This window comes from Typopeltis vanoorti, chromosome 9 (genome assembly GCF_054136105.1).
Source record: "Typopeltis vanoorti isolate ZY-2024b chromosome 9, IOZ_Tvanoo_1.0, whole genome shotgun sequence".
In the NCBI taxonomy this organism is placed as follows: domain Eukaryota; kingdom Metazoa; phylum Arthropoda; class Arachnida; order Uropygi; family Thelyphonidae; genus Typopeltis; species Typopeltis vanoorti.
The window spans coordinates 21073424-21086190 of NC_143557.1; the positions used below are offsets into that span (position 1 = coordinate 21073424).

The 12767-nt window shown below is 37.4% G+C and overlaps 1 protein-coding gene across 3 annotated transcripts in view; it reads right to left on the bottom strand.

Annotated features, from left to right (window-relative positions):
- The window catches only part of Su(z)12 (Polycomb protein Su(z)12), a 498478-nt gene that overhangs the window by 435420 nt on the left and 50291 nt on the right, over nt 1-12767 (bottom strand). For all 3 annotated transcript variants that reach the window (XM_090397603.1, XM_090397604.1, XM_090397605.1), the window contains exon 2: nt 11306-11352. In XM_090397603.1, coding sequence (XP_090253729.1) covers nt 11306-11352 — 47 coding nt within the window. The remainder of the gene's footprint in view (nt 1-11305; nt 11353-12767) is intronic.

Here is a 12767-nt window from a genome sequence, read left to right on the forward strand (position 1 = left end):
TGGAAGGAAGCTACAGTAATACACCGTAGCAAATACAAATTCGAAAGACTATTTATGGAATCAGCCTCAGCACTAAGAAATTCTCCAAACCTCAACAAATTTGGTTGTATGTGACTGCCCCAAATTTGGGAGGCTTACATCAGCAAACTTTCAGCCCAACAGCCAAGAACACCTACTTAGCCCACTAGAGGGCACCATCAGGACTTTTAGGAGAACAATAGCTTCATCTCTTCCTTCCCAGTTATTGTGTTTGTAGTGCCTACATGCACATGCCATTTTTTGTAAGTTCCTTTAGAAGATGGCAACGTGACGTTGCCGAAATATCGGAAAATATTTATTAAAGTATAATTTAATTTATATCCTTAACTACGTTGTTCAATTCCTTAAGTATTTTAATGATGATGAGGATATACTGGAAATGGTTCAGATAACATTGACTAAAGTTGTAATTGGTCTTTGGAATGTGGGACATGAGGACATATTGAGGGAATGCAGTTTGCAAAGCGTTGTGAATAGGAAGAAGAGAAGGGGGATATGGTTTAGACAATTAAGTTGGTAAAAGGTTGTTACAAGGTTAATGTAGAAGAAAGTCTTCATGGAGTGGGAGAAGTGGGTAGAACAACAGGACATACCTGAAAGCTATATAAGAAGGGTGTGTGTGTGCCAATCTCACAAAGAACCTGCTCTGTATGCTGAACATACGGATTAGATTCTTTGTATGGAGAATTACTGATCAGCAGAATACATTGCCTGACATTGTAGTGAATGTAGATAAATTTAATTAGTTTAAAGCATGGTTTGAAGCTTGTGTGTAACACTGTTAGCCTCCAGTCACGAGTCTCGACTCCTTAGAGATCTGGTATTAATTAATTATTATTATTGTTCCAGGCAACTCCAAGGAGTCGACAGACTCAATGAGGGAGGCCCTAACATCATGTCAAGAACAACTATTCGACATTGACACAGTATCTATCATACCTTGCCTTGAACTCATTCACAGTCGTAGCACCCACAACAGACTCTGGAAGCTTATTCCACTCATTCACCACTCTCCAAGTAAAAAACCTAGCTCTAACACCCTTGTCAACCATGCTCTTGCCCAGCTTCCATGCATGGCCCCTAGTCCTCCCACCAACAGTCATATTTTCAAAAATATCGTCTGGATCAATCTTATAGAAATCCTTCAGTAATTTGAATGTCTCAATCATATCACCCTCCTTCGCCTATCGTCCAATCTCTGCAACCCACAAATCTTCAACCTATTCTCATAAGGTTCATTCCACAGACCTGCTATCATCTTGGTCACTCGTCTCTGGATCTTCTCCACTTCCTCCCCATCACGATAAAACCCTGGTGCCCATAACTGGGCACAGTAGTCCAGATCGGGTCTTATCAAGGCTCGATACAGAGGAACAACAACTTGTTTGTCTCTGCATGTTAAAGTATTTTTCAGAAGCCAAGTGATTTGATGAGCTGATTTAGTCACTTTTGCAATGTGCCCCCTAAACTTCAATTCCCTATCCACCAACACTCCCAAATCCCTGGCCTCATCAATCTCCTGGAGTACGGTTCCACCAATGCGATATACTGCTGCTATTCTTTTCACCCCAAAGTGCATAACCTTACACTTTGCCACATTAAACTGACATCCATTTTTCCTAGCCCAGTCCTCCAAACTATCCAAATCATCCTGTAACATTTTGACATCCTGTGCACTCACAATTGCTCTACCCAACTTTGCATCATCAGCAAACAAGTGAACACTTCCTCTCAAATCCTTTCCTATATCATTGATGAACAAATTGAAAAGCAGTGGTCCAAGAACAGAGCCCTGCAGCACACCACTAGTCACAAGCCGTCTTTTAGACTCCACTCCTGCATAAACCACTCTCTGATATCTCGCCTTCAACCACCCTCCTATCCATCTCACCAACCCTATATCTATCCCCATCTGCTCCAGTTTACTGATTAGGGTTCCATGTGGTATCCTGTCAAAGGCCTTGGCAAGGTCCAGTAGTATCACTGTAAACCCATTACCCCTATCCAGTTCAGCAGTCACTGTGTTATAGAACGTGAGCAAGTTACTGAGGCATGATCTACCCTTCACAAAACCATGTTGTCCCCCACACAATATCCCATTTTCATCTATCCAATCCTGTATTCTTTTCATGACTAATTTCTCTAAGACCTTGACAATGATTCCTGATATGCTAATCGGTCGGTAATTTATAACAGCAGTCTTGGAACCACCTTTATTAATAATAATAACAAGCACATGCATAGTGAAAATGGTAGTGGTGGAAAGTTCCGAGTCAAATCTCATGTAAGACATGCAAAACATTTATAAGGATCTTTTAAATTCAGGTAAGTTTACAATTTTTATATGGGGTTAGTAAGATTTTCTCTAATGGAACTCTTGTGTGGAATCTGCAAAGCAGACCAACCAAGCAGAGAACATAGAGAACATGAACAGACACACAACAGACTATGATGATAGAATTTATATCTCACTAATGCATAAATCACTCATAAAAGCCAAGTTAATGTGGACATAACATGTAATCTGGGTAAACAACATTTAATAACATATGAGAAAACCAAATCTCAAAAATCCCATATTGATTTCAATTTTAGAAGAATACAATTAGGTGAAACATGGATCAACTTAAAAACATCATTTATAAGGGTCCAATACAAAGAGCAAATGTTGAAAAAAACCTGTATATGGAAATATGACTTCTGCATTACTTCAACATTGGTATCACTTCTAGGTCTGTCTTCCACTGATGATACCTCAATAAATGTCGAAAGCGGTCTGAGTAGTGACCTCTCACATAATGCATAGCATTATGGGATACTAAGGCAAGTGATGAGAAGTCATTAGCCTCTATATACAAGCTGCCCAGTCGTGAAGTTCCTTCATGCACAAACTTTTTTGCTTACACTTGGATAAAGGATTAAATCAAGAATATAATTTCTTGGGATCTTTAATTTATAGTTTAACCAAGTGGAAAGAGCCTCCATAGCTCAGTCGGTACAGATGAAACCCTTTGGTCAGAAATACCTGGATTCAATTTCTGTCCATGATGTGAGGAACCCTTATCTGGTCTCTTTCGACTAAAGGTGAGTTAGCCAGCCTCATATGAAGGTAGAGGGTTTTTCATCCCTAAGAACAGGTGAACCAACCCCATGAACACACATGGATCTAACGTCATAAAATACATACATACTTAATCCCTCATTAGGAGGGCTCAACCCACCCTAAGGGACAGGGAAGAAAGGGGGCGATATACAAAATAAATAAATATGAAGTGAGAAAACTTTCAACATTCTTCTAATCCAGAGTATTTTAAGGCGTGACATATTTGGCTACTTGTATATGGAAATATGACTTCTGCATTACTTCAACCTTGGCATCACTTCTTGGTCTGGCTCCCACTGATGAGATCTCAATAAAGGTCGAAACAGGTCTGGGGTAGTGATTCTCCCACAACGCAAGCATTATACATGTCTGCAAGAATATGTGCTTTGCATTATAGGATACTAAGGCAAGTGATGTGAAGGCATTAGCCTCTATATACAAGTTGCACATTAATGAAGTTACTTCAAGCTCAAACTAGTTGCTTATACTTGGATAAAGGATTAAACCAAGAACATAATTTCTTGACATCTTCCATTTAAAGGAGCAAATGTGTTGAAACTATTCCAGTTTACATAAAATGATCTAAACTGTTAGGAGTAAGAAAAAGACCAGCAGTACAACATTTATTAAAAATTCCCTTCATAATGGGATATGAACATAGATCTTTTTAAGCAAATGACATAACAAAACACCACTCCATTGTGATATCAGAAAAGAATGAAATAAGGCACAAATTCACAAAGCTTGAAAAGAGGCTGACCATACAAAAAAGAATAATGCATGATGCAGCTAAACATAATCGAGAAGAAGCGTAGAATGAAGTGAATGGAATACTACTGATATAAAAGTGTCAAGCAACAGCTGAAGAATTCAATCTTCAGGAATAGTGTACAAGCGATGACAGTAGCCTGAACTATTTATCATAAAGTGAAATCTGATTTTCTGAACCTATCTTGTTCTCCAAGTTTCTCTTCCATAATCTTTCTCAATTTCTTTTCAAGTATGCTTGCATATTACATGGAATACTTAGTAAAGAAATTCTTCTGTAATTCTCAGGTTCAACTTTATTCCCTTTTTTATATATAGATGGGAACTATGAAAGCACTATTCCTGCTATCTGGAATTCGACCTTCTGACCAGGTCCTCTGAATTATGCAGTATGACCACTGCAAAACTTTCATACCTTTTGAGCATTTCTGGTCAAATATCAACTCCAGCTGACTATAAACAAATCAAATTTCTGATGGTATTTTCCTTCTTCAAGTATTCATATGTACTCCTGTTTACATACTTCCTAAAAGTTTTCTACTACTATTTTATCTGCTTGTTTCATTTAACAGCCTTTCAGGGCAATTATTTCAGATAATGTTATCTTCACATTTCATGCTACCTTTATCATCTTTGATTCATTTTCAGTATTCTTCCCTCATTTCTAAGCTTCTACAATAGCATCCAGAATGTTTTTCCCTTTATTGATATTTAACTTCTATATTCATACTGAAGTCTTCCCATGCCTTTTGATTAGCTACCTGCCTTACATGTCCTGCTGTATTCTTTTATGGCATATGCCAACTTATTTGTTAGGAACTTTAAGTATACTTTCTCTTTCTTCTACTACTTTAACATCTTGACCACTATGGTGTTCTTATTTTTCTACCATTAGAAACAATTTCACCACATACCACCCTCACTGGAATCAAACGATCTTTTCTTCAGAGTTTGCCAGTAAACTCCATGGTAAACTCCCTATAAAAGCTTCCTTACATACGTTATTTTTCATATTTATCTTTGATATTGATATTCATATTTATCGAATTTAGACGATGATGGTCACTTCCAACTTCAAATCCTCTGCACACTCTTGTATCCTGAACCAGCACAAAGATATCACTATTAACAATGGCATAATCAATGAGGCTTTTCTTATTTCTTACTTCTCTCCATGTGGGCTATGCACATTTTTACGTTGAAACATGGTGTTAGTAATGACAAGTCCATATGCAGAAATCCAGCAGATATTTACTGCTATTATTCTTTTCCCAAAACAACTCTAGTGTTTATATCTCCAACAAATACCACTTTTATTTTCTTTACATCAACCGGCTGCTCTAATATCTTGAAAAACTTCCTCATCTTTCCTTAGAACAACTTTCTGTGGGACCATAGCCAAAAATAAGCTTTCCCATTTTTAAGGATGTCCACATCACTTGAAACTGCCTTATAATCAAGAAGTTTATGTTTCATGTTGAATGATATTGCTATTCATTCCTGCGACTACCCAAATATAACATCCTATACTTATTATTTAATAAGAAGTCACCAGTTTTTATCTTCACCTCAGTAATGCCAATTATGTCCACATGGTACTTTTCCAGTTATTCTGCAAGTTCAATTTCCTTTCCATTAATACTCCATATTAATGGAAGTAAGTAAGTATCCACCAGAGGAACAGTGAAATCAACCACCAGAACAAACTCCAACTAGATGTAGCTGGTGTTTGTGTAGGTAAGAAGCAAAGGTCAGTTTATAAACATTCCTTAAAGATGATGTGGAGGTCTCCTCCCAGTTATTTGGCTTTGGCCCTTAAGTAAGCCACTTGAATTACACTGCTTGGAAAAAAGTCAATGGAAACTCCCTGCAGGCAAAGTGCATCTTGCCATGTAATGAGTCATGTGTTTGCAGCCAGTATAAATTGGAGGAATACGATGCTCCCTAGTTAGTGCAACTCTGTCAAGTAAAATGGCTGTGATAAGGGAACCGATGCAAATTGTTTACAAAATGGGCCATCCCAAATCGACAAAAAGAAGGAATTGCAGTGAGTAAACTTCAAGTTCTACCTGCAGTGGACAACCTACCACAATCACTGAAAGCGACTATAGGCTGCTACAAAGGATAATATCTAAAAACCACTATTCATCAGTGATACGTTGAATGCGGAGTTCCAGGCATCAAATGGAACACAAATCTGCACAAAAACATCAAGAACCAAGGCTCATGAGATTGGTTTCCACAGTAGGATTGCAATATGCAAGTGACCCTATTACCCGAACCAACATGCAGCACGGTCTTCAGTGGAGCAAAGAGTGGGTGTGTGCAGGGAGGAGCTTGGAAAGCTGCATTATGGAGTGACAAATCACCCTCCAACGAACAGATGCCTATTGAACGTCTCATACCATCATCATTAAATTCCTGCCATGTATCCTCAAGCGGTGTACAGGATATGATAGTACTACATGAAAATTTACATCATTACTCACTTCCTATCTACAATTTTCCTCCAAATCAGTCTGTTACTTGTCAAGACTCCAACATTATCAGATCTTATATTTCTATCATCTAAGACACTTAGTACCGTATCAATCCACCTATATCTTGGTCTTCCTCTGGGTCGTTTTCCTCCCAACCTGGCAGAGAACACGTGTTTTGCTAATCTTTCCTCTCCCATTCTGTTTAAGTGACCATACCACCTGAGATTAACTCTGCCAACGCATTCCTGGATGTTGACAATGTCAATTTATTTCCTAGTATCCTCATTTTTAATATGATATTGCCATTGATGCCATCTGTTCACACCTATAATCTTTCTCAGGACTCGCATATCTGCAGTCTCTAGTCTTTGGTCAAGTGTTTTACTTCTGACCCAGCTCACAGATCCATAAGTTAAAACTGGTTTGAACACTGTCTGGTATACAGCTAATTTAGTGTTCTGACAAATTTCTCTCTCTTATTCCATATGAATTTATTCAATTGACTTCCTACTATACCAGCGTTATTGATTCTGTTGTTCATTTCCATATTTAATTTACCATCTTCACTAAAAATCGTGCCTAAGTAGATGAAATGTTTTACTTGTTCCACAGGTTCTCCATTCACAATGCAGTTGACATTTTCAACGATTCTGCCTATTTTCATTGTCTTTGTCTTTTTATTGCTGACCTTCATACCATATCTATTACAACAGTAATTCAATTTAGTCAAGGAATCTTGCAGACTCGTAGTGGATTTATTGATAAGTATAACATCATCCGCATGAAGCAAAGAGCTGACATTAACATCTCCAATTTTGATATCATGTTTAATACCACTTTCCTTCATAATGTGATCCATATAGATAATGAATAACAGAGGGGATAATGTACATCCTTGTCTCACACCAGATTTAACATTAAACCATCTTCCTGTCCTTCAATTCTAACTGCTGACTTACAACTCAAATAAAGTCTAAGTATTGCTTGATATAATGCTCCATTGACACCATATAACAGTAGCATATTGAATAGCTTCTCTCTTGGCACCTTATCATATGCCTTTTCCAGATCTACAAAACTCAAATAGAGGTATTTGTTATCTCTATTTGAGATAGTGGAGAAATCCCATGATTTCTCCACTATTTGTCATATTGTGAAGATCTGACCGTTTTACAAGTATACTTGCATATATACAGAAAGCTATTTTAGATCTAAATGAGATATCCAAAGATTATAGTATGATATAATATCAACAGAAAAATCAAAAACTATGGCCTTTAAAGGACAAGATCCAGCAAGAACTAAAACAGTAATAGATAACAAGATCTTAGAACAGGTGAATTCATTTAACTACCTAGGATGTATGATCACATATGAAAATGAAAAAGATATAAACCTAAAAATTGCAAAATATTTAAAAATAACAGGTGTAATTAACTCTATATTTAAACCAAATCTAGTTCAAAAACAAACCAGACTATACTTGCATATATTTTACCAGGAACACTCAGTAGGGAAATACCTCTGTAATTCTCACATTCACTTTATTTCCCTTTTTATAAATGGGTACTATTAGAACTCTACTCCAATCATCAGGAATTCATCCATCAGTCCAGGCCTTCTGAACTATGCAGTGCAGCTGCTGCAAGACTTTTATACCACCATACTTCAGCATTTCTGGTCGAATGTCATCTACTCCTGCTGCCTTTCCACTTCTAAGCCTTTGATGGCTTTTTCTACTTCAAGTATGGATATGTATTCCTGACTGTATGCCTGTTAAGTGTTTTTTACCACTGTGCTATCACTGCTTGTTTAATTTAGCAATTTCTCGAAGTAATTACTCCATACTTCATGGATATCTTTTTCTCCCGTTTTCATGTCACCTTTATCATTTCCTTTTACAGTACTCTTTCCTCCATTTCTAAGCTTCTGCAATAACCTTAACCTCCAAAATATTTTGCCACCTTCTTGATATTTATTTTCTATGTTCTTACCAAAGTCCTCCTATGACTTTTGTTTAGCTAGTTTTACACAGTGTTTAGCTTTCTTATATTTGTCTCTGTATTCTCGAAGAGTACAAGCTGACTTATTTGTCAGGAACTTTTGATATCCTTTCTTCTTTTCCTTCACTGCCTCTTTAACTTCCTGTGTCCACCATGGAGTTCTATTTTTCAATCCTTGCAGACAACCTCACCACATGCCTCTCTGGCTGAATCAATCAAGGTTTGCCACTGAATCTCTAAAGTTTGGTTCCTGTTCACAAACTCTTTCATTTGTTCTTCAATAATCTTTGTGTATTTTAGTCTACAGTTCACATCTGAGAGCTGCTCAACTTTTATTCTCTTTAAAACTTTCTTACATGTTATTCTTTTCAATATGAAATTCAATTTTCTCCTGCTCAAGACTAAATAGTGATCACTTCTCATTTCAAATCCTCTGTACACCCTGGTGTCCTGCACCAGGGATAAAACATCACTATCAACAATAACATAGTCAATGAGACTTTTCTTATTTTTTGCCTCTTCTCTCCATGTGAATTTGTGCAAATTTTTTGTTGGAACATGGTGTTAGTAATAACCAGTCCATGTCCTGAGCAGAAATCCAACAAATAATTGCATTATTATTAGCTTTGCTCTTTTCTCCAAATTTTCCCAATATATTTTTGTTTGTCTGACAATTTTTCATTGTGTCAGATGCTTTCTCTAAAGCATTAAAAAATTCCTCCACTTCTACCTTAGAAGAACCTTCTGTGGGACCATAGCCACAAATAATTCTCATTGTCCAGTTCCCCATTCTGATATTTGCCCACATCACTCTACTTGAGACTGCCTGCCATTCAAGAAGATTAGCCTCGTATTTAGTGTTGAATATAATGACTACTCCTTCTTTTCCTTGATTGTCATTGCCTGAATATAACATTTTGTATTTATTAGATCTTTCTGAGTAATAAATACTCAGAAAGATCTCACCAGTTTTTCTCTTTTTTGTTTCAGTCACCCCTATTATGTCAATCTGGTACTTATCTAATTATTCAGCTAACTCTATTTCTTTGCCATTCAGGCTTCTTATGTTGAAATTACCGATCTTTAACTTTGGTGATGTTGAGTTGGGGTGGTTTTTCAGATTTGTTCCAGTAGCTGACTTTTCGCTGTTCACCCTGGTTCCCTGGTGAAAACAACAGGGGCCTTGTTTAACCAGGCGATGCTCCAGCCAGCATGAAATTTTGTCATGTTGTACCATCATTTTATAATTTGGTTTAAGCCAATAAGAATTACAATTTGGTTGGCTAAATCACAAATTGCCAGCTCATCCTCGTTCGTTCAGTATCCAGGTTGATACCCAACAGGATGCACCACGAGAAGGTGAGGATTGGACTTTGGGTCAGAAGCCCTGGTCGGTTCTCCGCATTCCTTTAAAGGCAATGTGGACGCATCCTCTCAGTTATACAGCTTTGACCCTTAAGCACATCTCATACCAGAGTGCATAATCCCAACTATGAAATTTGGAGGTGGTGAAGTGATTGTATGGTTCTATTTTTCCTGCTTTGGCCCCCGTTTGTGGGACCATGAACACTGAACTCCGAGAGGTACCTGAACATTCTGGAGAATAAAATGCTTCCTATTTTATAGCATTTCAGTTACAGCAAGAGCCATTATGACAATGCACTATGTCATAATGGCTCCTGCTGTAAGTGCGTAGTTTGTGGACATGAATGTCACCACCCTTGACAGGGCTCCACAGAGCACTGACTCAATCCTACTGAATATATGTGAGATGAAATGGAGCACTGGGCCTGGTCAATGGACATCTACCCCTACAATAGTCTAGGATCTCATTAGACACCTACAGGAAGAATAGTCCAAAATTCCCACTGATGGCTATCATGCACTTGTGGAAAGTATGTTCAGTAGGACTGTTGTAGTCATCATAGCGAAAGGAGGTCCTACATGTTATTAAGGTAAACGCCATGGCTGTTCGTACCTCAACACTATCGTGTCCGTTGACTTCTTTCCAAGCAGTGTATGCCTTGATATCAACACCTTGCATTATATAATGTTAAGTAGATATATTTTGCACATTAATTTTTTTTTCATTCTCGTAGACTATTATATATATATATATTGGTACTTAATGTCATTATTAGGCAACATTGCTTATAAAAAACATAAAGATGGAATTATTACTTGATTTAATACGAGCATAATGGAGGCACGATAAAAATATTGTATTTAAAGAGATTTGTAATAAATATATGTTGAAAGGCGTGTGTGTGTGTGTCAAAAAAAAAAAAAAAAAAGATTAGGAACTGCTTGGTTACAGGAAGAGATAAGGTATATTAGGACTGATGGCTGAGAGAGAGTTGAAGTTCAGGGAACAAACTGTAAACGCGACAAAGATGGTGATAACAGAGAAAAGGTATAGAGGATTCCATTGTACAGATCCTTGATTGGATCATATTTGGACTATGCTTAGATCTAGTCATTTGGATTTCAAGTGAATGTAAAATCTTTATATGGATAAAAAGAAGATAAGAGAAATTAAAGTACTGGTTATGAGAAAAAAAGTGAGGAAATGTAATTAGCAATTTAGTAACATAGGAAAAGAAAGTGACTGACAGGGCTTACCACACAGAGATTTTCAAAAAGCAGAACAAAGATCATCCCTGGAGGTTGCACCAAGCAAAAGGAAGAGCCGAAGAGCAATGAGTGAGAAACAGGTTTTTGCATGGAGAGTAGTGAGCACATGGAATGAAATGCCTAAGAGGAGTGAAAAGAATGCACACAGAGTGAATGATTTTAATTCATCAACTTCATAGAATAACTCTGAAACTAATGCTATGTCAACATGCATATAGTCAAACTTATGAATACTCCAGAATATTAAGAGATTAAAATAAACAAAAAAATGCACTTACTGATACCAAATGCCTGGTTCGCAAATAGCGGTATATTTGAGTAGGTTCTGTAAAGATATGAAACCAGTAATGACACATCTTGGTAAAAGAATTTCATTGGTTTATAATATTTTTATGCAGTTAATAAAATGCACTTTATTCTTTAAGCCATTTCTAATCAAAAACTAATCGAAAAAAAAAAAAGTGCCTATATTCATGATTATTGCTAACTAGCAGCATAACATATTGTAGTTGTGAACATAGATTTCTTGCGCTTATCCAATACTGAGAAGTAAACTTAATCATTCAACTTCAGAAAGCCTAATGTGAAATAATTTTATGCATGAACTACAAATTACATATAACACAACATGCCTATGAATATGACATATACTGTTTGGAAAGATGTCAATAGACACCATAGTGTAAGGAACAAACAGCCATGGCAGCAACCTTAACAAGATGTAAGACCTTCTTTCGCTGAGATGACTGCAGCAATACTATGGGGCATACTTTATGCAAACGTATGATAGCAATCAATGGGCATTCTGGACCATACTTCATGTTGGCAGGGAATGAGGTCCTGGACTATTGTGGGACAGACATCCTTTGACCTCACCTGATGTTTCAAGTTCATCCCTCAGGTGTTTAATAGGGTTGTGATTGGAGCTCTGTGGATGCCAGTCAAAGTGTAGTAACATTCATATCCACAAACTATGCAATTACAGCAGCAGCCTTATAACAATGGGAGTTGTCTTGTTGAACGAGACAATGATCAGTTCCAAAGAAACACTACAAAGCAGGAAGTATTGAATTGTCCAGCTACCTCTCAGAGTTCAATGTTCATGGCACCACAAACAGAGGATTGAGACCATATCAGGAAACGAAGGACCATACCATCACACCACCACCACCACGTCCAAATTTCATAGTTGGGGTTATGCACTCTGTAAGAAACATTCACCTAGCATCTGGCACACCATCTATCTCTTTGGTAGAGGGTGTAGAGCTATTCATTGCTCCATATCACATCTTTCCAAGATTATGTCTCACTGAACATGCTCCTCTTTGCATCACTGAAGATGACCCTGCATGTTGGTTTGGATAATGTGGGGCTTTCAGCGTCATCTTCAGTGATGATGCTGCAAGTGATGAAGGTGGCTGTGGGATATATGAAGGATAATATGTATAAACTGCCATTTGTCGGCCAAAACACTGAATGCAAAGTTCTGGACATCGACTAGAACATGAATCTGCACAAAATCATTTAGAATCAAGGCTCACAACATGGATATCCATGGCAGGACCACAAATCGATGTCCAGAACTTTGTGTTCAATGTGTTGGCCAACGAATGGCAGTTTATACATATTATCCTTCATAGATCCCATGGCCACCTTCAATGAGTGTGGACACTTGCAGTTGACTCTGCACACTTCTATCTCAATATAGTATCACTAATATTCAGGGCTCAATGTTGACAA